At 41.6% G+C, this 24021-nt stretch overlaps 2 protein-coding genes across 5 annotated transcripts in view; both read left to right on the top strand.

Annotated features, from left to right (window-relative positions):
• Positions 1 to 17056, top strand: part of NXPE3 (neurexophilin and PC-esterase domain family member 3) — a 46898-nt gene extending 29842 nt beyond the window's left edge. For all 3 annotated transcript variants that reach the window (XM_072811829.1, XM_072811831.1, XM_072811830.1), the window contains 3 exons: positions 4150 to 4223; positions 12997 to 13203; positions 15501 to 17056. In XM_072811829.1, coding sequence (XP_072667930.1) covers positions 4150 to 4223; positions 12997 to 13203; positions 15501 to 16051 — 832 coding nt within the window. In that variant the 3' untranslated portion in view covers positions 16052 to 17056. The remainder of the gene's footprint in view (positions 1 to 4149; positions 4224 to 12996; positions 13204 to 15500) is intronic.
• Positions 17057 to 22010: 4954 nt separating this feature from the next.
• NFKBIZ (NFKB inhibitor zeta) overlaps positions 22011 to 24021 on the top strand; it is a 30516-nt gene continuing 28505 nt past the window's right edge. The window contains exons 1-2 of one of the 2 annotated variants that reach the window (XM_072812484.1): positions 22011 to 22141; positions 23507 to 23648. The gene's annotated coding sequence lies outside the window, so the exon portion shown is untranslated. The remainder of the gene's footprint in view (positions 22142 to 23506; positions 23649 to 24021) is intronic. The other variant, XM_072812485.1, reaches the window with a different exon arrangement.

The following is a 24021-nucleotide window of genomic DNA, read 5'->3' as shown; positions in this document are numbered from 1 at the left end:
GCAGGCGCCAAACTGCTGCGCCACCCAGGGATCCCCACCTCTTTTTATTTTTAAGAAGATTTAATTATTTATTTTAGTTGATTTTAATCTAACTATGATCACATTGTGTTTAGTTATCTCTAACCTCTTTTAATTTGGAAGAGGTCTCTAGCTTGTTTTTTAAAAACTTTTTATAAGAGATATGTTTATTTAAATATATGTAGATGGAAATAAATTACTGAAGAAAGCAATCACATTATAAAATATTCTGTTTAAAAGTCAATGAGGTAATGGATTGATTTTATGATATGTAAGATATAGCCCAATAAAGTTAAAAAAGAAAAAAAAAGTGAGTTGCTTCTCAGGACAGAGAAAAAACCCGAGGTTCTGTAGCTTCAAACAATATCTTTTTGGCAATATTGTCTGTAAGGACAAGGTCATCTACAGAGAAGAACCTGATATTCCACAACAAAAGGAGAAGATAAAAAATGTTCTCTTTGTTGAGATTTCTTTTTTTTTAATCTTTAAAAAATTTATTTATCCATTCACGAGAGACACACAGAGAAAGGCAGAGACACAGTCAGGTCCACGCAGGGAGTCTGAAGTGGGACTCGATCCCGGGACACTAGGATCAGGCTCTGGGCTGAAGACAGTGCTAAACCACTAAGTCACCTGGGCTGCCCTTTGTTGAGATTTCTTGATCAAGCATTTAAACATTTCAGTGCAAGAATCCCATCACTTAGCACCAACAGAAAAAAGCATATAATAAGCCAAGGAAAAATGCTAAACAGGAGAGCCACCATATGTAAGAAGGGACATGGGATGTTTCCTGTGCTGTACTGTGTGGTGTAGCACAGGAACACCTGACTGATGTTTCTGACTTTGCAAGGTCAAAAGTTCTGGTGGTCTAAAAAATAAACAGCTCATCCAAAGGCAGCCTACTAAAAGGTGGAGTTGCTGAGCTGGCCCCCACTCTCAGGGGCTGCTTGATAGCTTCTCCAGTCTGTCCCCCTAAAGGACTCTGACCTGGATGCCAATTATGATTGCACAGCTGAGGAAGAGGGGGAAGACCCGGGTGCCAGGTCTGATGGCTGAGGCCCTGGACTGGGCCATGCCTTGAGGCGCGGTTAGTGGTACTACTGTCCCTGGCGTTTCATCCCAGTGCACCAGTACTTGGCTTGAGCCAGCTTTTAGAACCTCTCTTTGAGATCTTCATGAGGAAGTTGGTCACATCTCTGTCACTGTCCAACAGTAGCCTTTCATGATCTGTCTCCAGGATGAACCACTGTCCACTTTCTGTTCTCTGAATCAAAGAGGTAGGTTATCCACCCATTGAAGCCAAACTGCCAGGATCCACTGGTGTGTCTGATGGCCCCAAACTCACACATCATCCTATCCTCCTTGGTGAGAGAATTGCTGTTAGTGAAAGTCTCTGCTTTGATGTCAAGAAGTTTGTTTTTGAGCTCTTCCGGCAGGTCTTTCAGAGTTTCCATCTGTCTCTCCAAGAACTCTATGTTCTTCACTTTCATCCCCAGAGGACCAAAGAGTTTGACCTTTTCACCACCAGGCATAGGAAAGAAACATGTCTTCATTGATATTTCCTTGAGTCTCATACTGTGGTTGTCCAGAACTGGGCTTGGGTGTCATGAAGAAATTATAGTGAAGAGAGGAAGCATCAGTCTCTCACCCAGTGTGCGTGGTGCCCACAAACTCTCTACTGCGTGCTGCCAGTGGCCAGTCCAGCAGCAGCGGAAGCAGGGTCAGGAAGCCCAGCGAGAACTTGGTGGCCACAGTGGACTTATCACTCCTATAGTTTGTTTTTTTTACAATATTAAGAATTTGGGGGCACCTGGGCTGCTCAGTCCGTTAAGCATCCGACTCTTGATTTTGGCTCAGGTCATGATCTCAGGGTCCTGAGATTGAGCCCTGTTTTGGGCTCTGCGCTCAGGAGAGTGTTTCTCCCTCTCCTTCCCCCTCTGCCTCCACCCTGCTCACGTTCTCTCTCTCTCAATCTCTCTCATAAATAAATAGAATCTTTAAGTGTTTTAAAAAAGAATTTTGAAGTCACCGTTTTGTAGGATGTCCCTTAGTTTGGATTTGCTGCTTTATTGTTTCTCAATGACCAAATTGGGGTTAAAACATTTTTACAGGAAAATTACAAAAGGGAAATTTTCTTCTTTTCCTTACCTCAAAGTTCTCTCATGAAAGTAGTTTATTTGTGTTGTTTTAGAAGTTGTATCTTCTCTTAAATGTCACTTAATCTGTTTTTTCCTGATATAGTTGAGCCTTGAAAACCACTGTCATGGGGGGGATGCCAGCCACCCGCAGAGTCCATCTGAAACCTCTAACTTCTGAATCCCCCCAAAATGAACTACTAATATCCTTCTGTTGGCCAGAACTCTTATAGCTGATTAACACATATTTTGTATGCTATATATATTATATACTGTATTCTTATAATAAGAAAAGAAAATCACAAGGAACAGAAAATACATTTACAGTACTGTACTGTATTTATTGAAAAAAATCCACGCATAAATAGATGTCCATACCCACGTTGTGCAAGGGTCAGCTGTACTGCCTTCCTCTTTGTTGTTTCTCTCCCCCACTAGAATGTCCATTCTAGTGAAGAAGGAGATGTGTGTTTTGTGTACTGTTAGATCCCTGACATCTAGGTCAATGCCAGGCACATAGTAGAAGCTTCAAAATTATTATTGTTGTTATTTTTAAAGATTTATTTATTTATTGAAGGGAGTAGGAGAGGAAGAGAGCGAGCATGTAGGATAGGAGGGGCAGAGGGAGAGAGAGAATCGTAAGCAGACCCCACACTGAGCAGGGAGCCCATTGTGGGGTTTGATCTCATGACCCTGAGATCATGACCTAGCTGAAACCAAGAGTCAGACACTGAACTGACTGTTCTACCCAGGTGCCCACGAATTATTTTTTTATTATATTTTTAAAAATTGTAATTCCAGTGTGAGTGGCATTCAGTGTTATATTTGTTTTAGGGGTACAATATTGATTGTGATTCAGCAATTCCATATATTATTCAGTGCTAACCAAGATAAATGTACTCTTAAATCCTCATTTCCTATTTCACCCATCCCTCAACCCACCTCCCATCTGGAGACCATCTGTTTGTTCTGTATAGGTAAGAGTCTGTTTTTTGGTTTGTCTCTTTTTTCCCCCGTTGTTCATTTGAAGTGTAAGAATTACTGAAGGACAATTTTTTTTTTCTCTTGAGAGAGAGAAATAGAAGGTGAGTGGCATGGGAAGGGCAAAGGGAGAGGGAGAGAGACACTCATCAGCAGACTCCATGCCTTGCTGAAGTCAAGAGTCGGACACTTAACTGATGGAGCCACCTAGGCGCCCCTCTCTTTTGAATTGTCTTTTGATGAAACAAAATATGACTCAGTTCCTGTATCAGGAATTTGGAAAGTTATCATTTTATGTTATTTGTTTTCTATCTAAGTGTAGGAGGTTAGTTATTGTGATCAGTTTCTGGCATAGTTATACCAAGTTTTCAGTACTTTTCCCCTGGACTTCACTCGCCCCCACTTTTCCACACAGCTCTCCATCAGTTATTTTCCCAACGTGGACTCTAGTTCAGGGCTTATGCTAAGTACTGAAGACAAAAGGGTAGTGAAACACAAACTGTGCCTTTGAGGAGTGTATGTTTTAGAAAGAGGCACAATAGAGCCGTAGCAGAAGTGAGCAAAGTACTGCAAGAGCGTGTATCTGGTGATGAGTGTCTCCAGTAAGACTTCTCTTTGTTCTGGCCAAGGTCTGAGTAATCCAACATGTGACTTAATGCTGCCTCAATTTGTAGCCTGAAAATTAGCAACAGAAGGGACATTCTCATCAGTGTGAGCCATTTCCTGAGTCCCAAGGGGAATAAATAATTCAGACCGGAATTTGTCATTTTGGAGCTTAGACTCTCACTGCTAAGCAGTGAAAAATTAAAAACCTATTTAATTTGTATTTACTTTATATGTCTATATAAACTGCTTATTATGAGACATAGTTTATTAATTGTGTTAACATTTATAAGAATATTTCATCTTAAGGTTCTATCAAATCACACCAGTGTTTTAATTTACAAATGAAGATACATATTAGAAAATAAGTGTTCTTTAATCTAAGCTTGTACTCTTTCTATTCCCTTTAAAGTGGTGTCAATATCAAAATGCCAATCAACTCCAGTGGACCTGATTGGGTGACTGTGATTCCCACAAGCATCAAAGGTAAAAAGGAGTGAACTTTGATGATTTATTGTTTTTCTTGCTAAATGGATTGAGGCTTTGTGGTTTCACTTATGTCATGAAAACTTTTTTCCTCCTTTTAATATGCCATGGCCATACCTCTGGGCACAATTGAAAATACTAAAAGAACCTTTTGATTAAAATAAATCAGACCTCATGTGCATAATCTTGGGCTCTGCTATGTATATGCATGTAAAATTTATCTTCTTCGCCCTCTTTCCTCTCTGGTTGGCTTCTTAGGAGCTGTTAGTGCTATACTGTTCAATATGGTAGCTACTAGCCTCATGTGGCTCTTCAAATTTAAGTTGATTAAAATTAAGTAAAGTCTAAAATTTAGTTCTTAAGTCACACATCTTTCAGAGCCACGTGTAGCTAGTGACTGCCATGTTGGACAGCATTTTATATAGAATGTATCCATTATTGCAGAGGTTCTGTGGGAGAATAGTGGTGTTCTAGAGATATTCAAGAAATGTGTGTAAAATTGTCAGGGAATTTTTTGAAATCAAAAGCATTGGGTTATTGAATGTCCATTTTCTCAAAGTGTGATGTCTGCATTAGCAACATCGGCCTTAGCGGAGACTTGCTAGAATTGCAGATTCTCAGGTCTTAGGCTACTGAATCAGAAACTGGGGTGTAGGGCCCAGCAGTTTGTGTTTTAACAAACCTTCTTCATGATTTTGATCCATTGGTATAGGATATTATTAAAAGGAAGACAACAGAATTCAGAAGAGTAAATGTATGTGTTCTGTTTTTGCAGAACAGAAATAAATAGCCATGGTGATTTTTAGAAAGAACAGATGAATATTATTTAGAAAGCTTATGCAGATGGCAGGCAAGGTCCTTATAGTTGTTGAAAGCATCTATGTGTAGTCTCCCACACAGATACTGCAAACACAGATACCATAGAGCCTGTGTATATAATATATGAATCTAGTAACGGTGGGTACTAGTCATATACATGCCTTGTGTGAGTGGTGAAGTACCCAAAGAGCAAGGACAGCTTCTCTGCAGTTCCATCTGCTTTGCTGCTGTGCAGAAATGTAGACACAGTGTGGCCAGATCTATAGGGTTTTTTTTCCTACGAGAAACATCAGAAGTCTTAATCTTCAATCTTTAAACATCAGCATCCGGCTGAAAACTTTAAAATACTTTGTGGGCTAAGTAACATTTGTCTGTGGCCCAGATGCAGCCAGGACGCTGCCAGTCTATATCTCTGGTCTCCACCATCATGTACCACAAGAAATCCCAATCTTTTCCTAGCGAAAGACTGTATTTGATTTACTTAAAGCCAGGGAGTTACTAATTTGAAAAAATTTATATATGAAACATCATTAATGGAAATCTTTTATTTGCCTGGGCCTCACCTTCCATATCTATCCTCCATAGTCCTCACTCCTCATACTCTTTAATGTCTGACCCCTCAGGAGGCCCTATTCTGGTATATCACAGCTACTCTTCTTTGCTACAGTCCCAGCCTTCTGGCTTGCCTGCCCTGTCCCTACGTGTCTAGTGCAATAGCCAGTGGGTGGAACTTTGGATGGTTGACCTGTACATGACAGGTCTTGGTGTTCAGCCAAGAAGTGGTTGTAGGTTTGTGATATACTGTTCTGGTTAGAGAGAAGACAGATTTAGTAACCAGTGAGACTTTTGATGGACTTTTATTTTTTATTTATCATAAAGATTTTATTTATTTGAGAGAGAGAGAAAGAATGAATTAGTATGGGAGGGGCAGAGGGAGAGAGACAAGCGGACTCTCTATTGAGCGAGGAGCCTTTTTGCTAGACTCGATTCCAGGACCTTGAGATTATTACCCAAGCCAAAGTCAGATGCTTAACTGATTGAGCCACCCAGGCTTCCCTTGATGGATTTTTAGAGGTAGAAAGGAACCGTGAATCAATAGGAGCAGAATAGCCTGGTTTGAGAAGACTGTCTCAGAGCAGGTATATAGTTGGAAAGAAAAGAGAAGAGCAATTGCTTACATAATATCAAAGACACACAGTTTAGGAGAACTCTTGTGACCAGCAGGCTGGAATCAAAGACCCTAAACCATGGGCTTACATCCCTCCCTCTCTCCCTCCCTGTCTTCCTCTCTTCCTTCCTTTCTTCCTCCTTTTTAACTTGTTTTCAGATAATTTAAACCTAAATATGAGTTACAGAAATAGTACAAGGTTCCTGCATAGCCTACACCCTTCCCCTTACATAACCACCTAATACTTTCAAAACTATGGTTTTAACATCACGACACTGTAGAGTTTATTTGGATTTCATCAGTTTTTCCACTAATGTCCTTTCTCTGTTCCAGAATCCAGTGTAGGATCCCACACTGCATTTAATCACTGTGTTTCCTTAGTCTTCCCTCTATGACATTATCTTCCATGACCTTTGCACTTTGAAGAGCACTGGTCAGATATTTTTAGAATGTTTCTACCTTTGGATTTGTCTAATGTTTTCTAATGATTAGCATGAGATTACACATTTTTGGAAGAATAGCACAGAAATGATGCCGTATCCTTTTAAGGGAGTACGTGATGTTAGTAGTATTGTTAATGATGTTAACTTAGATCACTTGGTTCACGTGGTGTCCATCAGGGCTCTCTTCTCTTTATGTTTTTTTTTTTTAAAGATTTTATTTATTTATTCATGACAGACACAGAGAGAGAGAGAGAGAGAGAGAGGCAGAGACACAGGCAGAGGGAGAAGCAGTCTCCATACAGGGAGCCCGATGTGGGACTCGATCCCAGGTCTCCAGGATCACACCCCGGGCCGAAGGTGGCGCTAAACCGCTGGGCCACTGGGGCTAGCCTCTTCTCTTTATGTTGACTCTGTATTCTGGGGAGATACTTTGAGACTGTGGCGGGCTGAATAATTCCCCCCCCCCGTCCCCCCCCCACCCAAGATACCCAGATCTTAATCCCTCAAATTTATGAATGTTGCTGTGTACGGATGGCAGAGGAAACTTTGCATGTATGTTAAATTAATAGTTCTAGAGATGGGGAGAGATTATCTGGATATACTGAGTGGGCCCTAAACACAACCACTAGTGTCCTCTTAAGAGGGAGGCAGAAGGAGATTTCGTATAGAAGCAGAAGGCAGTGTCACAGTGGAAGCAGAGAGAGACTTGAAGATGTCATGCCGCTGGCTTAACAGATGGAGAGAGGGACCATGAGCCAGAGAATACTGCTCTAGGAGAGGCAAGGAGACACATTGTTCCCTAGCTCCTCCAGAGAGAGCATGCATGGCCTTGCTGATACCTAGGTTTTGGCCCAGTGATACTAAATTTGGACTTCTGTCTTCCAAAATGGTTAAGAGAATAAATTTGTATTGTTTTAAGCCACCAGATATGTGGCAATTTGTTACAGTAGCCACAGGAAGCTACTCTCCAGATGTCTCTGTCTTACATCAGGATGTAAATATCCTGTTCCTGCTTATACTTTCACCCACTAATCTTTGCATTCATTAGGAGATCTTGCCAGCAGCAATTATTTCTCTGGTATGTAATTCTTATTTATTTATTATTTATTATTTATTTATTTATTTTCTTTCTTTTTTCTTTTTTCTTTTTCTTTCTTTCTCTGTCTTTTCTTTTTTCTCTTTTCTTTTTTCTTTTTTCTTTTTTCCTTTTTCTCTTCTCTCCTCTCCTCTCCTCTCCTCTCCTCTCCTCTCCTCTCCTCTCCTCTCCTCTCCTCTCTTCTCTTCTTTTCTTTCTTTTCTTTTCTTTTCTTTTCTTTTCTTTTTTCTTTTCTTTCTTTCATTTTCATGAGAGACACACAGAGAGAGAGGCAGAGACACAGGCAGAGGAAGAAGCAGGCTCTGCATGGGGAGCCTGATGTGGGACTCAATCCCCGATCCTGGAATCATGCCCTGAGCCCAAGGCAGATTCTGAATCACTGAGCCACCCAGGCGTCTTGTAATTCTGATTTTTTAATCACTCATTCCTAACACACTTATTAATTGGAATTTTTCTGTAAGAAAGTGTTGTCCCTTCTTTCCCATTTGTTTATGTCAGTATAGACTTGTGATCATTTCAGTTATTACCTAATTCAATTGTTATTTATTTTGTTGCTCTAATTGCTCCAGTTTTGGCAATTGGGAACTTTTTCAGTTTGGCTCCTATACCCTTTGACATCCTGTCATCCCCCCCATAAGTATTTCCTTACTTTCTGGCACCAAAAGATGTTTCAGGCCCATCTTATGTTTTCTTTGCCCTGGCCTTGGAAGGTTCTTTTGACTTGTGTTATTTTGCTTATGAATCCTTTATTTTGAAGGGTTTCCTCCCCCTTCTCTCTTTTTTTTTTTTTGTGTTAGTTTTAACTGATTTTCCTATAAGTTAAAATTATTCTAAGATGCATGTTTAATCTGCTGAATTGTTTGAATCCCCACGCATGGGTATAATTGCAGTTGGAAGCAAAGAATCATCGGGACAAGCATCTGGTTTCTGATAGGCTTTCTCAGTGTCAGAATTGCTGTTGACTTTTTCTTAGTACATGTAACTGTGGTCCCTAGATCATCATAGCCTAACAAAGCCTTGATGGGTTCTGACCTCATTAACAACTAAACTAGAGCTCATATTTTTGGGCGAGTTTACTGAGAGTCTGGGATGAAACTAGATTTAATAGCAAGTAGAATAAACAGTAACATCTTTGTAGCCCTTTGCTATATTCTTTACTTTTTGAGGTGTATCTTATACACAATAGAACACATGGGTGGTAAATGTATAGTACAATGGAATTTTACATTTCTGTCTTTGTAGGTGTGGTAGGTGAATTCTAAGATGACTCCCAGTGACCCATGCCCTTATATAATTTTTTTTTCCCTCTTGAGTGTGAGAAGGACCTAAGATATGATGGGATCACTCTCATGTTTTGATTATGTAACAAAGTTGATGTTTAAAAAAGATACTATCCTGGGTAGACCTGACCTAATTGGATAAGCCCTCAACAGGGACCAGGTTCTTCTTGAAGAGCTTCAAAGCATGTGAAGGCTTCCAAGTAAAGGAGATTCTTTGTTGCTGGCTTTAAAGGTGGAGGAAGCCATTTGGCAAAAAAATATAGACAGGTTCCAGGAACTGAAGGCTGACAATCCTCCTGGGACCGGAGCCCCACATCGAGGAAGGAGTCTGCTTCTCCCTCTGTCCCTCTCCGCCAACTTGTGCTTTCTTTCTCTCTCACTCACTTTCTCTCTCTCTCTCTCTCAAATAAATAAACTTTTAAAAGAAAAATAAAAGGAAGTAGAGCTTTTGGGAGGTGATTAGTTAGGTCTTGTGGTTGGAGCTCTCATGGGTGTGATTAGTATCCTTATAAAAGAACTTCCAGAAAAATCCCTTGTCCTTCTACCAAACAAGAAGGTGCCATTCTGAACAGGAAGAGAACTCTCATCAGAACACAGCCATGCTTGATGTCTTCACTTGACATGTCTTGATTTGAATGTCTTATAATTCTGGCATCTTGATCTCAGCCTTCCAGCCTCTAGAACTGTAGGAAATAAATCTGTGTTGTTTATAGACCAAAAAACAACAAAAACAAACAACCACCCACCAAGGAAACATGATCTTATAACCACAAGGAAGTGAATTTGGCCAACCACTTGAATAAGCTTGGAAGCAGACTTTCCTTGTCTTCAGAAAGGAATACAGCCCTGCTGACAACCTGATTTCAACCTGTGAGACTCTGAGCAGAGAACCTTGCTGTGCCATGCCCTGGACTCTTGACAGACGGAGCTCTGTGATAATAAATGTCCCTTGTTTTTAAACTACTAAGTTTGTGGTCAGTGGTCACACAGCAACTAAAACTAAACGGGTAACTACCACCCACATAAAGATATAGAATGTTTAGAACATATAGAATATTTCCAGCATTCCAGTGTTGCCGTTTATATTAAAAACTATTACTACTACTCTAGCATTGAACTTTCACAACAAACCTTCAAAATAACTAGTCATTTACCTGTTTTGTAGATAATGAAACCAAGTTCCAGAGACTCAGTCATCGTTTTGATATCTGCTCTGTGCCTGATGTTAGACCAGACTCTGAGAATGCAGGGGATGTATAAGATATGAGTTTAAGTGATCCTGAGGTTTCATGTTGGAGAGGTGGAGTCAGACATTAACCAGAGCCTCTCACTCAAGTTCACCCCATTTTCTGCTACCTCTTTACATGCTTGGGAGGTGTGAAAGACACCTTGATGTTTAAGTTTGTCTAATTTATCAACTCTCTACTACCTAGTGCATCCAAACGATGGTGTGAATGATAAAATAGTGTTTGATGCTGCTTGGTGAAAACCAAACTAGTAGTGCCTTTTTGGATGAGACGTCGTTCTGATGTTGATGTGATAGCATAACAAATTAGACAAAGCTGTTTTAAAGACAACTACTTTCCCATTGTTGGAAAAAATACGGAGTACATAATACATTTTACTTGGTTAACTTAGAAAATCAAAGGGCTCATATCCTACATATAAAGTCCAACTAACTGATATCATTTGGGGGTACGAAGACCACTCCCAGATCTCTTACCAGTAATGAAATAATGTATGCCTTTGTAAACAGTACTCCCTTTACCACTAAGTGTCTCTACAACTCTCTGAGAAACTTTGGCAAGTCACTCTGTGACATTCTTCACCTTTTTAAAAAGAGATTTGGAGTAGCCATTGCCTGAGGTTCCTTTCAACATTCTTTGAATCTATAGGTATTTCTATCTATACTTATACTTAGTTTTTCTCCATAAAATGCATTTACTAGGTTGGGAATTAAAAGAAATGCTGACTTTTGAAACAACCTCAGCCTGCTTATTATTAGTCTTATTAAAATAGGAAATGTATTTGTCTTAGCTGACCATAAGAGGGCAATGTAGGTACATGCATTTCACTTTAAAACTACTCATATCTAGTGCTGCACGTGTACAGAATTACTGTCAGGTTCAGTAATTGATTTGCTTTGCTTGACTTAACTCTGGTAGTAAATATAATTAACATTTGAATAGAAGTGGTAATTGTTTCCTGTGTGATACATATTTTTCTTTATAACATGTATTTGACACAGAATAGCAAAGTCTCCTGAATTAACCATGGTAAAAACTGTAACTTCAAAATCACTTTTAATTCCCAATCTAGTAAATGTTTTCTTTGGGTCCCAGATATCTGCTCTAGAGCTCTCAGCCTGTGTAACCTTGAGATGCTGATGTAATGAGGGAGCTTTGGGTAAGATGTGGCAACATAGTAAAGCCACACTTGGTAACATGTGGAGAAATTGTTTTTGAATAGGCCAGATAAATATTTACCCCTCCACCCTAATTTTTTCTTTGATAATCACGTTTTCCAAGTAAAGTTGTTAGTTTTCTTTCTTTTTTCCAAGTAAAGTTTTTAAAAAATGCTATTTACTTTTCTACTTAGGCCCTGAGCCTTCAAAGAATTAGCAGATGGCTAAGTTAAGAAATGAAACATGCACTGTCAAATAGAGCATCTTCTTTGTAGAGAATAAAATCAAAGTAATTTTGAGTAATATGAATAATATCAAGATGATAAGCTGAAAATAGTCACAAATACAGGACTCTTAAATTGCTGAGTCATGTAAACATTTGGATTTCGAATTGTGGATTAACCGAGGAGACTATAGAATTACTGGATTATGATCAAAGTTTGACCCTTGGGGCATATAAGGAGTGATGTAAAATAATTGGTGGTTTTTGAAGAATGTAGATTTGAATAAGTGTTGGAAATGAGTAAGTGTACCCCTTCAGGAAAAAAGCCGAAAAGAAAATCTACATTTACAACCATCTGTTTTTGAGGTGAAGTAGCACAGTGGTTAGGGCATGGGCTTTGGGGATCACCTGCTTAGGTCAGGTCTTGGCTTTGCTACTTACTAGCTCTAGGTCTAGGTCAAGTTGCTTAACTGTTCTGAAAGGTAGAGGTAACAATAGGATCTACCTTAAAGGGTTATCATGAGCATCAAATGAGATAATACGTTTAATTGCAAAGTAAACTCACAAGAAATATTAGTCATCCCTGTCTGTTTATTTTGAAGCATGTAAAGTGTGTTGTTTCTACAGAAGCATTTTCCAAGGGAGGTGTTAGGGCAGAAGGATGTTGACTCTCCCTCTGAAACGTGTCCTGGTGCTTGTGTACTCATGGTTGTAGCTAGGCTGCATTTTAAATCCTGTTCATTGTGCAGAAAGACCTTCTAAGTCTTTTGCATTGTGGGGAATAATTCTTGAGAGTGAGTATATTTGGTTTGTTCTCTGTGTTAAGCGGTGGTCTTCTGAATTCATATTTGATTATCAGAACCTGTAGGTTAAAACTTCCCTTTTAATAGGCTGAGCAGCAGTGGACTGATTTTATTATACATATGTAAAATATGAACTAAGATATTACTTACCTCATAAGCCTTTGTATGAAAACTTACTCTGGGATAAAACTGGACAATTCTTTTATCTACACATTTCCGTGGTATTTGCTTGCTTTTATTTTTGGCTTTGATAAAATCACGTATAATCAGAGGAGAATGGTCAAAGTCCTCTTTTCCCCCTCTGTCCACCAGTACCCTCACACACGTGTCCCATCTTCCTATTTTTGTGCAAAGGAGAACCATTTGTAGCAAGGGGAAAATTTGGGATTTCTTTGAAGTGTGATGGAAGGAAATGTGACCCATATACCAGCAAACTAATAAATATAGGAGCATAATTTTGTTTCATGGAGCATTTTCCATTTATGGTTTGTTGGAGGACACTTTCAGAATGTCTTACTTTTTCCCCTTTCTTTTCAGAAATGAAGAATTCAGAACTATCTCAAGGCTCAGGAATTTTTCCTTCTGGGTATTATTATAAAGATCAATGGAGGCCCAGAAAGTTTAAGATGCGCCAGTTTAATGACCCTGACAACATTACAGAATGCTTACAAAGAAAAGTGGTGTATTTATTTGGTGACTCAACAATCAGGCAGTGGTTTGAATACCTTACTGCCTTTGTTCCAGGTTGGTACTTTGCATTTTATTTTATAACTTTTCCACATGCACAAAATCAGCTTTCTTCACTCCAGTTCCTGAAGAAGGGCATCAGGTGAGGAAGTAGTTATATCTCTGTGGGACTAAAGAGGTATCCTAACCCTGGAGAGATGTGTGATGGTTTCCGATCCACGGTGGGGTTGATGTATTGGATGGACGTGCTGGGTTCTTGTTGAAGTTTCCTACCACTGATTAGCTATTTACTTCTTGGGTCTTCATTTCTCCATGTGTGCAATGAGGCAGCTGGACAGTATCACCTTACAGCAGTCTTTTACTTCTGCTATCTGGGCTCTAAAATAGAGGTGGACATATTGGAAATCAATTCTCTCCTAGTTCTGTTTGGTCAGACTCCAAGTTTGTAATAGATTTAACTGGAAGGAAGCAGCCAAACTGTGGTCCATTTTAATTCATCTATTCACCAAAGCCTTCCCAGTGTCATCTGTTGGGCATTCCATTGGTATGATTCTGAGATGAGCTGGCTCCTATGGAGGGAGTCTTGGTAAGTCCCAGCATTCTTAGCTTCCTGATTTCACTCCTGAGCTCTGGGGGTACTATCCAGACTTGGAATAAAGCCCCACTCACTGGAGGGCCATCCTTTATTCAAGGCCTTTTCCTCTTTGTGGAAGATGTATGGACAAGGAGAGGAGGGATGAATCTCAGGTAACCTTCCTAAAGACCCAGCTTATAGTGTAGAGAGCTGAAAAATAATTCTGTGGGAACTATTTTTGAGGGCTGTGTATTGGCAGGACTTTCCATAAAGCACATTCCCATAGTTTATTGTGAGTTGTTTTTATTTTCCTCTTTTATTTTTTTACACCAGTGTAGTTTCAGATTTAATTTTTAGAAGGAAAGGAAGAAGTAGATATCCCCAAAAGTAGAAAGTTAATTCCTGCTTCTGTTTTGCTTGATTTTCTGAAACAGACATAGCTGAGTGTAGTTGATAAAGCATAAGTTAAGAACTAGCAAAAGAGATATAATTTGTATGGCCTAATGCTAAACATGTTTTGATGTTTGGTGCTGACAAGGCAGGGCCCTCCATGAGTCTGTAGTTGTTTGTTTCTTAAGTTCTAATGATGTGGCTCATTATTTCCTTTCACAGCGGTGATCACATTGAGTGTCTTGATTGCTTTCCACCGTATCCTTTCCAGACAGATTTTCACCTGATAAAGCCTTGTGTCAGTGCTTGATCTTAATCAAAAGAAAAAAAATGATAACTTGAGTTTATTCAGTTTAAGTGGGGCCAAATGCTAAATAGTTATGAATTAGGTGGGAAAATCTAGAAGAGGAACCTGGGACTGCATGAAGAGAAGAGTGAAACTTTAACCCTTAAGAAGACTGTAGGCCAATTATAGTGTGATGTGACTTCTTCAGAATGGACTGGAAACCTCTTGAGAGCAAGAACTGTGACTTACCAGTCTGAGCATTGTTGGCTCATGGCAATACGCAGCTGGTGCTGAATAGGTGCTTAGGAAGTGTTAATTGACTTGGGTTGCCAGAAGTTATTTAGTCCCTGCTCTGTAAAGTACTTGTAGGAACTTTAAAGGATATGAGACAGGCCCTCTTTTCTTATGGGGCATATGTTAAGTGATGAATTGTATAGATAAGAGTTTTTTAGAGGTTAACAGAAGAGAAATAATCACTGATTCCTGGGACCTTCAGAAGATCTCAGGGGGACTAGACTTTGAAACACCAACTAGATAATGAGGAGGAAGAAGGGAGTTCTAACTTCTGCCGCTTTGTTATTCTTGTGACAGAGCGGCATTCTCTAAAACATTAATATGATTTTCCATCCCTAGGGTGAAATCAAAAGCCAAAAGATACAGAGTTGCTCTTTCATCTATTGCAAAAAGAAGTATTTGGTTACTATTACGTATTCTTAAAAAAGCAGACGTTATAGCCCTGGTCTTGGAAGAAATAGTATTTGCCTATTAGAACAATCGTGTGTAAATGCCACATTGAATTTTTTTTTTTTTTAAATATTCAGCAGTCAGTGCAAATAGGAAGATTTCTTGGCCTAATGGTAGAGGTCAACAGGTTATTTTACTTCTGAGGTATATGGACATAGGTATAGAATCTATCATTGATGGTTTAAATAATATGTTAGAATAAAGGTCCATTGAGGCCAGTGAAATAGGTATTTCCTTTATACTTGTACCTTTTTGTTATACTTTTATTTTTAAAAAAAGTTCTTTTAAGCTACTAAGAATGATCATAATACATGTGTTTGGTTTGAACATTTTTATGCATTTGCGTTTTCCTTGTTTCAGATTTAGTGGAGTTTAACTTGGGTAGTCCCAAGAATGTGGGTCCTTTCCTTGCGGTGGACCAGAAGCACAACATCCTGCTCAAATATCGCTGCCATGGTCCACCCATCCGTTTTACAACTGTCTTTAGCAGTGAGCTCCGTTACGTGGCAAATGAGCTGAATGGCATCGTGGGAGGGAAGAACACGGTGGTTGCCATAGCTATATGGTCTCATTTCAGCACCTTCCCCTTGGAAGTGTATATCCGGCGGCTTAGGAATATCCGTCGAGCAGTGGTCCAGCTCCTGGATCGAAGCCCTAAGACCGTGGTAGTCATCCGAACAGCTAATCCCCAAGAGCTGGGGCCTGAGGTGAGCCTTTTCAATAGTGACTGGTACAACTTTCAGCTGGACACTATCCTTCGGAAGATGTTCTCAGGGGTTGGAGTGTATCTTGTTGATGCCTGGGAGATGACCTTGGCTCATTATTTACCCCACAAGCTACATCCAGATGAAGTTATTGTGAAGAACCAGCTGGACATGTTCTTGTCCTTTGTGTGCCCCTTGGAGACCTAGCCTGCCCTGGAGGGGGACTGGAGGAATCATATGACCTGCATTACAGGAAGTTAATGGCTGGTTCCATGGAGAGATGGCTGCTATGGACATGTACAAAATTTCAAAAAGAACTGGACTTTATGTAAGACTTACAAAGAGCTTGGAAAATGCAGGTTGCACTTATATCTACCTATAGGATTTCTTCCAATCTTTACATAGCCATGGGAGAACCATTATGAACAACATCTACTCACTGTATTGCCCTGGTAACCAAAGATGCTAATGAGTGGGTTTGAATTAGCCTCTCCTGAGAGGGGAGATTACTATGCTAAAAACTGAAAAATGTTTGAACTAAATGGTGGGTAGTGGAGTGTTTGCAGCTTATCTGGTCAAGGAGATTGAGCTTATCTGTATGAAGAGCACAGTAGGTCCATCTTGAGTGGGATGAACTCCTGAGGCTTATGGTTGGTGGCTCCTGTAGCACGCTGAAAATTGCTGTGTCTCAGGAGTTTCTCTTGAGATTCACCTTTTCTGAAGTGCTCAAAAAGGCCAGTATCCTTGATTAGAATTTTCTTGTAAGAATATATTTACGACATCCTGCTTTTATCTAGAAGAGAAGCAAAAGGAAAATATGAAAGCAGTACATAAAATCTGTGTGTTGAATTGATACCTGCCCTGGGTGATTGTTACTTATTTCACCTACATTTTACATGATGAATACTTTAGAATAACCACTTTTGGAGCTGGAAGGGGGAATCTATAAATGGAAATTTATTTTTGTGTTTTGAAGTTTGAGGGTTTTAAGAACTGACTGTTATGTAAACAATACTGATATTTACGTACATCAGTTTCAAGTGTTTCTTTTTTGGTTGTTATTTTGAATTGCATACCAACATTAGAAATTGAAATCTAAATCTAATTAGAAATTAAAGTTATATATTGAGATCTAGAACAGGTATTTATTAAGATACACACATTCTCTCATGCTTGGAAATAAAAAAACTATTCCTACTGGCTATCTTAAAATGAATGATCAATTTTACTTGACTATCTTTACCTTACTAATTTTATTTTATTTTATTTTTTTAAAATTATTTATTTATTTATGATAGTCACACAAAGAGAGAGAGAGGCAGAGACATAGGCAGAGGGAGAAGCAGGCTCCATGCACCGGGAGCCTGACGTGGGATCTGATCCCGGGTCTCCAGGATCGTGCCCTGGGCCAAAGGCAGGCACCAAACCGCTGCGCCACCCAGGGATCCCTACCTTACTAATTTTAAATGAGTTTAGGTTAACTTGGGGCCATTTAGAAGTATAAGTACTCTTCTCTTTTTGAGCCACAAGGTTAACAGTCTAGTTTTAGTTTCCCCTAAATGGACAAATAAAGAGACTGGGAAGGTTTTAGAGATGAAGATGGGATACTTAGAGCATGAAAACATACAGTCTTAGGAGAGTGGGCCAAAGAATTTGGAGTTTTAACTTAGAACAGAGTGTAAGATCTTCCTTTCTTAGCTTTGGGCCATCTTCAAATGTATAAAATACATATAAGGGGTACAAGATTTTTTATTATTTTCTGAGTTTAAAGAGGAACAAGTAGTTAAAATATTAAGATAGCCTCATTTTAATGGTCTTTAAGCTTTAGTGTCTGAGAATCACCTAGAATACTTGATAAAAATACAGAATTAGGGGTCATGCCTCCACGAATTGTGAAATCAACCTTCATTACAAGTATCCAGTGATTCTGATGCAATGGTAGTGTTCTATACTTTGAGAAATACAACTAAGGGAAGAAGGAGGATAGAACTAAGAAAATAGTAATGCTTGTCTTTTATTTCCGGGGCTTAATCCCTAATATTTAATTCTGATCACGATCTAATGTAGGTAATATTAGCTACATTTTATAGATGAAGAAATCAAGTTTGAATTTGAACCTAGGTATGTGAGAGTACATAGCCCTTTATAACTACAACTTGTTAGACTTTTGTAAAGAGAGATTTTCTTTTTCATGAAAGGACTTTCTGAGCATTTTCTCAAAGATTGCTAGAGGAGGCTGGGGCATCATCTTCTCAGGAGAATTTCAGTTTCCACTACCTTTCCAGGGCTTTGGACTGATGCTTCTTGTTTGCACAGATGATTTTTTGTGATCGTATCCAGTTGCTGTTACTTTTTGATGCAGTTACATAAGGCCCTAAAGATTTGATGACATAGTTTCTTGAAGTACTCTATTTCACTTTGTCCCTTTTCTAATTTGCCTTTTTTTCTTTTTCTTTTTCTTTCTTTCTTTCTTTCTTTCTTTCTTTCTTTCTTTCTTTCTTTCTTTCTTTCTTTCTTTCTTTCTTTCTTTCTTTTCTTTCTGAGAGAGAGAAGCGTGTGAATCGGGGGAGGAGCAGAGAAAGGAAGAGAGACTCTTAACCAGGCTCCATGCCAAGTGCAGACCCTGATGTGGGGCTCAATCTCATGACTCTGAGATCATGACCTGAGCCAAAATCAAAAGTCAAATACTTATGCAGTGCTTAGGTGTCTCAGTTGCTTAACTGTCTGACTCTTTGTGGGATAGAGCCCAGCCTCAAGTTCCACACTCAGAGAGGAGTCTGCTTGAGATTCTCTGTCCTCTCCCTCTGCCCATCTCCCCACTCGTGCACTCTCTCTCTAAACTTAATAAACATATCTTAAAAGAAAAAAGGAGTCAGATACTTTAACTGACTCTGCCACCTAGGCATCCCTCTAACTTGTCTTTCTATTCTCTGGTGTGGAACTTTAAAAAAAAATGCCTTTATTATTATTTTTTAAAGATTTATTTAGAGAGCATGAATAGGGGAGAGGGAGAAAGAGAATCTCAAGCAGACTGTGCTGAGTGTGGAGCCCAGCACAGGGCTTGATCTCACAACCGTGAGATCATGACTTGAGTGGAAATCAAGAGTCCCATGTTTAACCAGCTGAGTCACCCAGGCATCCCCCCAAAATGCCTTTAAGTGTAGAATTTGGAATATTACCTAAATCTTTCTCAGAATAATAAGATACAGTGTTTTAATTTCTTCTGAAAAGGTTATGTTAGGCCAGTATCACATAGTTTTGAATATTAGTGTGCCAGCCAAATAATATACTTTGTTGTATATATTTTCCATTATAAAGAGCATTATTATTATTTTTTAAGATTTTATTTACTTATTTTTTTATTTGAGAGAGAGCGAGAGAGAGAAAGCACAAGCAGAGGGAGGGACAGAGGGAGAGAGAAACAGAGTTCCTACTGAGCTTGGAGCCTGGGGTTAGATTCCCTCATAACATGAGCTGAAGGCAGATACTTAACCCACTGAGCCACTCAGGTGCCCAAGGGCATCATTATTTTTAAAAACTGTAAAATCTAGACAGAGAAAATCTATGGATAGAATCCATAATTCTATCATCTGAATGTGGTAAGCATTAGCATCTTGATATGTTTTCTTCCAGGATGTTTTAAAAACTGAATAGCTATAATCACAGATAATATATAATTTGTTCTGTGGTTCTTTATTTAACATACATTTTTCAAGTTAGTCTTCATAACTGAATTAGAAAAGTTTGCCCACTAGCAGTTCAGTTAATGCTATTATTATTACTTAACTAAGTTGGTCATTACAGTTGGACATTTAGGTTTATAATAAAATATTGAAACAGTGGTTTATACACAATTTCATTGGGTTAAACCATGGATTTTTATTTGGGAATGACAGCATTACTTTCACTTAGTGGATCTCATATTCTAGAGCTCTGATGATTGACTTGATGCTACTTATGAAAGGGAGAATCCATAATAAGGCCCTTCTATGCAAATTATGTTTTCTGAAAGTGTTATTAAGGGTAACCTTTCATTAGCCATATAAAACAGACCTTTGGTGTTTCAATATGATCCACTTTACCATTCTGAACAACCATCATTTTATTTATTTAAAAAAATTTTTGTTGGAGTTCAATTTGCCAACATATAGCATAACACCCAGTACTCATCCCACCAAGTGCCCCCCCTCAGTGTCCATCACCCAGTCACCCAACCCCCCACCAACTTCCCCTTCCACTACCCCTTGTTCATTTCCCAGAGTTAGGTGTCTCTCATGTTTTGTCACCCTCACTGATACTTTCACTCATTTTCTCTCCTTTCGCTTTATTCCCTTTCACTAATTTTTATATTCCCCAAATGAATGAGATCATATAATGTTTGTCCTTCTCTGATTGACTTATTTCACTCAGCACCATCATTTTATTAAATACCAATTGACTGACACTTCCTGGCTTCAGGTATTGAGTTTCAGATTGATACACTGGGGGTGTAACAAGAATATATATAGCAAACGGTTACATACCCATATTACATGCCAGAGGTGGGTGTTTTTCTGGGCCCTACCTATTAAAGGAAATAGCAGTTACTGAGAGTGGTATGGGGACATTAATACTCCCACCTCCAAGGATGCTCAGCGTTATCTTTGGGGTAAATTCAGTTTATTAGCATTAGCTAGTTGCTTATGCTAGAAAATTCCACTTTAAGTGTATCCATTCTCTTGTAGTAAGCATTATTCTCTTCAGGCTTTATGTCTGCAGTGTGGTCTCAGTGCCCTTAGAATGCATGACTGCCCAGTGTGCAATAAAAAAGGATTCCGAAGGTGTTCTTTTTCTAAGAGTGAGACCACTGTTCCTGAGTACTGGGAGCACCTAGGAAATCGGGTGCCTGGGGAGTGGTGGAAGAGAAGAGGGTGGCTGAAGGCAGAAGTTGATAGATACAGAAGGCAGAAGGCCACAGTGCACGCACTCCACCACATACCTTCTAACCAGTCTCTTAAGTGCATTTGCATCTTAACTTTTGTGAAAAGTGTGAATTTAAGTATATCTCACTTCTTTTAAAAGATCTTTTCCATTCGTTTGTGAGAGAGAGAGATTGAGCGAGCCAGGTGGGCATGCCAAGTGGGAGTGGAGGGAAAGGAAGGGGAGGGAGAGGATCTGTCAAGCATTCCCGCACCTTGCAGGGAGCCCCAGGCAGGGCCCATCTCCCCACACTCACCAGGATCTCCACCCCAGCCGCCCAGGCGCCCTCATATTTTGCTTTAATAATAGTCTCCAGCCAACGAGAGGAAGTCAGGACGAAGATCCTACTGTTACACTGTTAAAGGTTTAAGGACCTTCTGGTGTTGAGCTCTAGATGCCTGGTGCTATTGGAGGATCAGACATTTCCGATCTCATCATCAAGCTGGATTGTGGCACCCGGGGTCCTGGGGGGGGGGGGGGGGCGGGGCAGGAAGCAGGACAGGGATTACAAGCGTCCCGAAAGGAAAAGGAGTCACAGTGAAACCAAATATCACAGGCAAAATCCTTTAAATGTTGTGCAATAGTTCACTCTTTCAACTGACCCGGCTGTACCTCCTGCCCCCCGGAACCGCGAAGCACCCCAGCTTCCTTGGCATCTCGATGGGTGGCCCGTTATCTGCCACGGCAGCGACGCTGCTTAGCGAGGGCCGCTCGTTCAGAAAAGCTGTGCTGCCCGAGGTGTCTGCCCCCCACCCCGCACCTCCCCCTTTCTGGAAGCCCCCCCGCCCCCGCCCCCGCCCCCGCCCCTGCCCCTGCAGAAAGCGCTCAATTAGCAGAGGAGGTGAATCCAGGGAGCAGGGGGCGGCGCTAACGCCCGGGGTGGATTCCTTGGGATTCGCGCAGGGGCATCCCCAAGGGGCAAGTTCCGGTCCTCGGCGGGATTCCAGGCCGGGTCTTGGAGCCGCCCCCCGCCCCCCAGGGGAATGTCCGGGACGCGGCTCGCTACCTTTCGGGCTCGGGAATTTCCAGCGAACAGAGAAAAATCCGCAGACCTAGGGCCGGCCGCCGGGCCCGCGCCCCCCGCCCCGCCCCGCCCCCCCTCCCCTCCCCTCCCCTCCCCTCCCCTCCCCTCCCCTCCCCTCCCTCCGCCCTTCTCCCTGCACCCCCGGCCCGGGCCCCGGTGCCCACCCGCGCGCCGCGCTATAAAGGGCCGAGGCGGGCCGCGGGCCCCGAGCAGCGCGGGACGGAGCCGCCCGAGGCCCCCGCGCGCCTGGGCTTCCCGCCGCCGGGACCGCTGGAAACCACGGAGCGGCCGCCGCGCGCTCCTCGCACCCACAGGTATATTGTCGCTCTTCGATGTTTAGTACGAAACAGTCCCTCCAGCGCCCCCCCCCCCCCCGGGATTCTTTCCTTGGAAGCCCCTTCCTGATACGTGGGTCGCCAGACCTGTTGGGCAGAGCGTTGCGGAGCGGGGCTCCCCCGGGGGAAAGCCAGTCTGGGGGGCTTGGCTCGGGCTGGCCGCGGAGGGTCGGGGCCCGAGGGGCTGCGGGGCCGGGACAGCGCGGACACCCCAGACCCGGCGCTCGCGGCGCTCGCGGGCCGGGCGTGCGGGGGGAGCCGAGGCACGGTGCCTTCCCCACTCCCGCAGCGCCCTCTCCGAGCCCTACGGCGCCCCAGTGAAGGTAAAGACAAGTGCTGCGAGACGATTTCTCGAACGCGGGAAGCCCTAAAATGGGATGGCTTGGCCGGACCCCCAGGTTCATGGCAGTCTGCATAAAGTATTTGGAGGAGCTTCGTGACTTGTAGGTAGGGTGGATTCGACCCCCGCTCCGCAGGGATTTGGAGGCCGGCTGTCAAGGGGTGGGGGTGTCCCAGAGAGGAGGACATTCCCTACGCACGTACGCTTTAAGCCCTTGGTGCCTGTGGATTTCCCCACTAGAAATCTGCCATCTAAAGAAATACATTGTCTGGGTAGGTGAGATATGTTTTCCTTGGACAGTAGGTGGTTTGGACGGTAAAAGGAGAGGAGCATTTGCAAGGTTTTCTTTGAAATTTATTTATTTTTCTTGGAGTTCAATTTGCCAACATAGAGCATAACACCCAGTGCTCATCCCGTCAAGTGCCCCCCTCAGTGCCCGTCACCCAGTCACCCCCACGCCCCAAACACCCACAAGGTTTATCCGCTGCCCTCAGGAATCTCTGAGGAGTGCATCCATCAACCAAACAGAGCATCTACACATGAACATCATCCTGAAGTCTTTTTATTTGGAGTCAGAATACAACGTGCGATCTCCAGTTGGCTTACGCTCGAGTCACAGTGGGGCAGGGTACAGGGGAAGAGCCCGGGGACCACAGGAGTGTCAGTCTGGGATGAGGAGCATAAGAAATCAGTGGCCCTTCTCCCCCCCCCCCCCCCCCCCCCCATGGAGGTGACGACCAGGGTCAGCATAATTTAGTTGCCCAGACGCAGACTTTTCCTTCTTGAGGAAAGGAGGCAAACCGTTCTCATTCTACTTTGGCCTGAAGGAAGTCCTGCTCTCAGAAAACAAAAGAAACTCTGAAGTTAGGGAGCCCTGGAGAGCACTAATGAGGGGGAAGATTTTCTGACTGACCTACAATGAATGGCTCCTGAGCAAACCATTTCCCTTTGGCTTATACCTGACTGATCTGGTGGCTTCTCCATCCCCCCCCCCCCCCCCCCAGGTTAACAGGAAGACCTGGAGGCTGAATTTCACGTTTGATGCACTGCCCGAGGGTGCCAGAGGCAACCTGGCGGTGAGAAAGGCCCGGATACCCAAGTGGGAGGTAGATGTTACTTCGGCCTTGGCTGATGGAGGCAAAATCGGTAGGGGGATTTTCTTTTTTTTTTTTTTTTTTTAATTCTAAGACTCTTGGATCTCTTAAATCAATTTTTGAAGTTGCCTCAGAGTTACTGTGAATTTTACGCATAGGCATTGTACTGCGATTTCTTGTGAACTAAGATATTTTGGTGGCTTAGTTTGCTTTTCACTAACTTGAATTTCCACTCTTTCTGTGAGAGGAGGACACATGAATATGTCTAAGAGGGGAATTCAGCTCTCTGCTGACGGGCGGTTTCAGAGTTATGTAATCTTTCACAGGCCCAGAGAGCATCGTGGCCCCCTCTGGTTTTGGTGAAGCCGCTCATTAAAGCTAGCATATGTGGTTTCTGATTAAAGCACTTCCTGTTCCTTTAATTT

This window comes from Canis lupus, chromosome 35, assembly GCF_048164855.1.
Source record: "Canis lupus baileyi chromosome 35, mCanLup2.hap1, whole genome shotgun sequence".
Classification (NCBI taxonomy): Eukaryota; Metazoa; Chordata; class Mammalia; order Carnivora; family Canidae; genus Canis; species Canis lupus.
The sequence above is the reverse complement of the archived record's forward strand: the minus strand, read 5'-3'. Positions and strand labels throughout refer to the sequence as shown.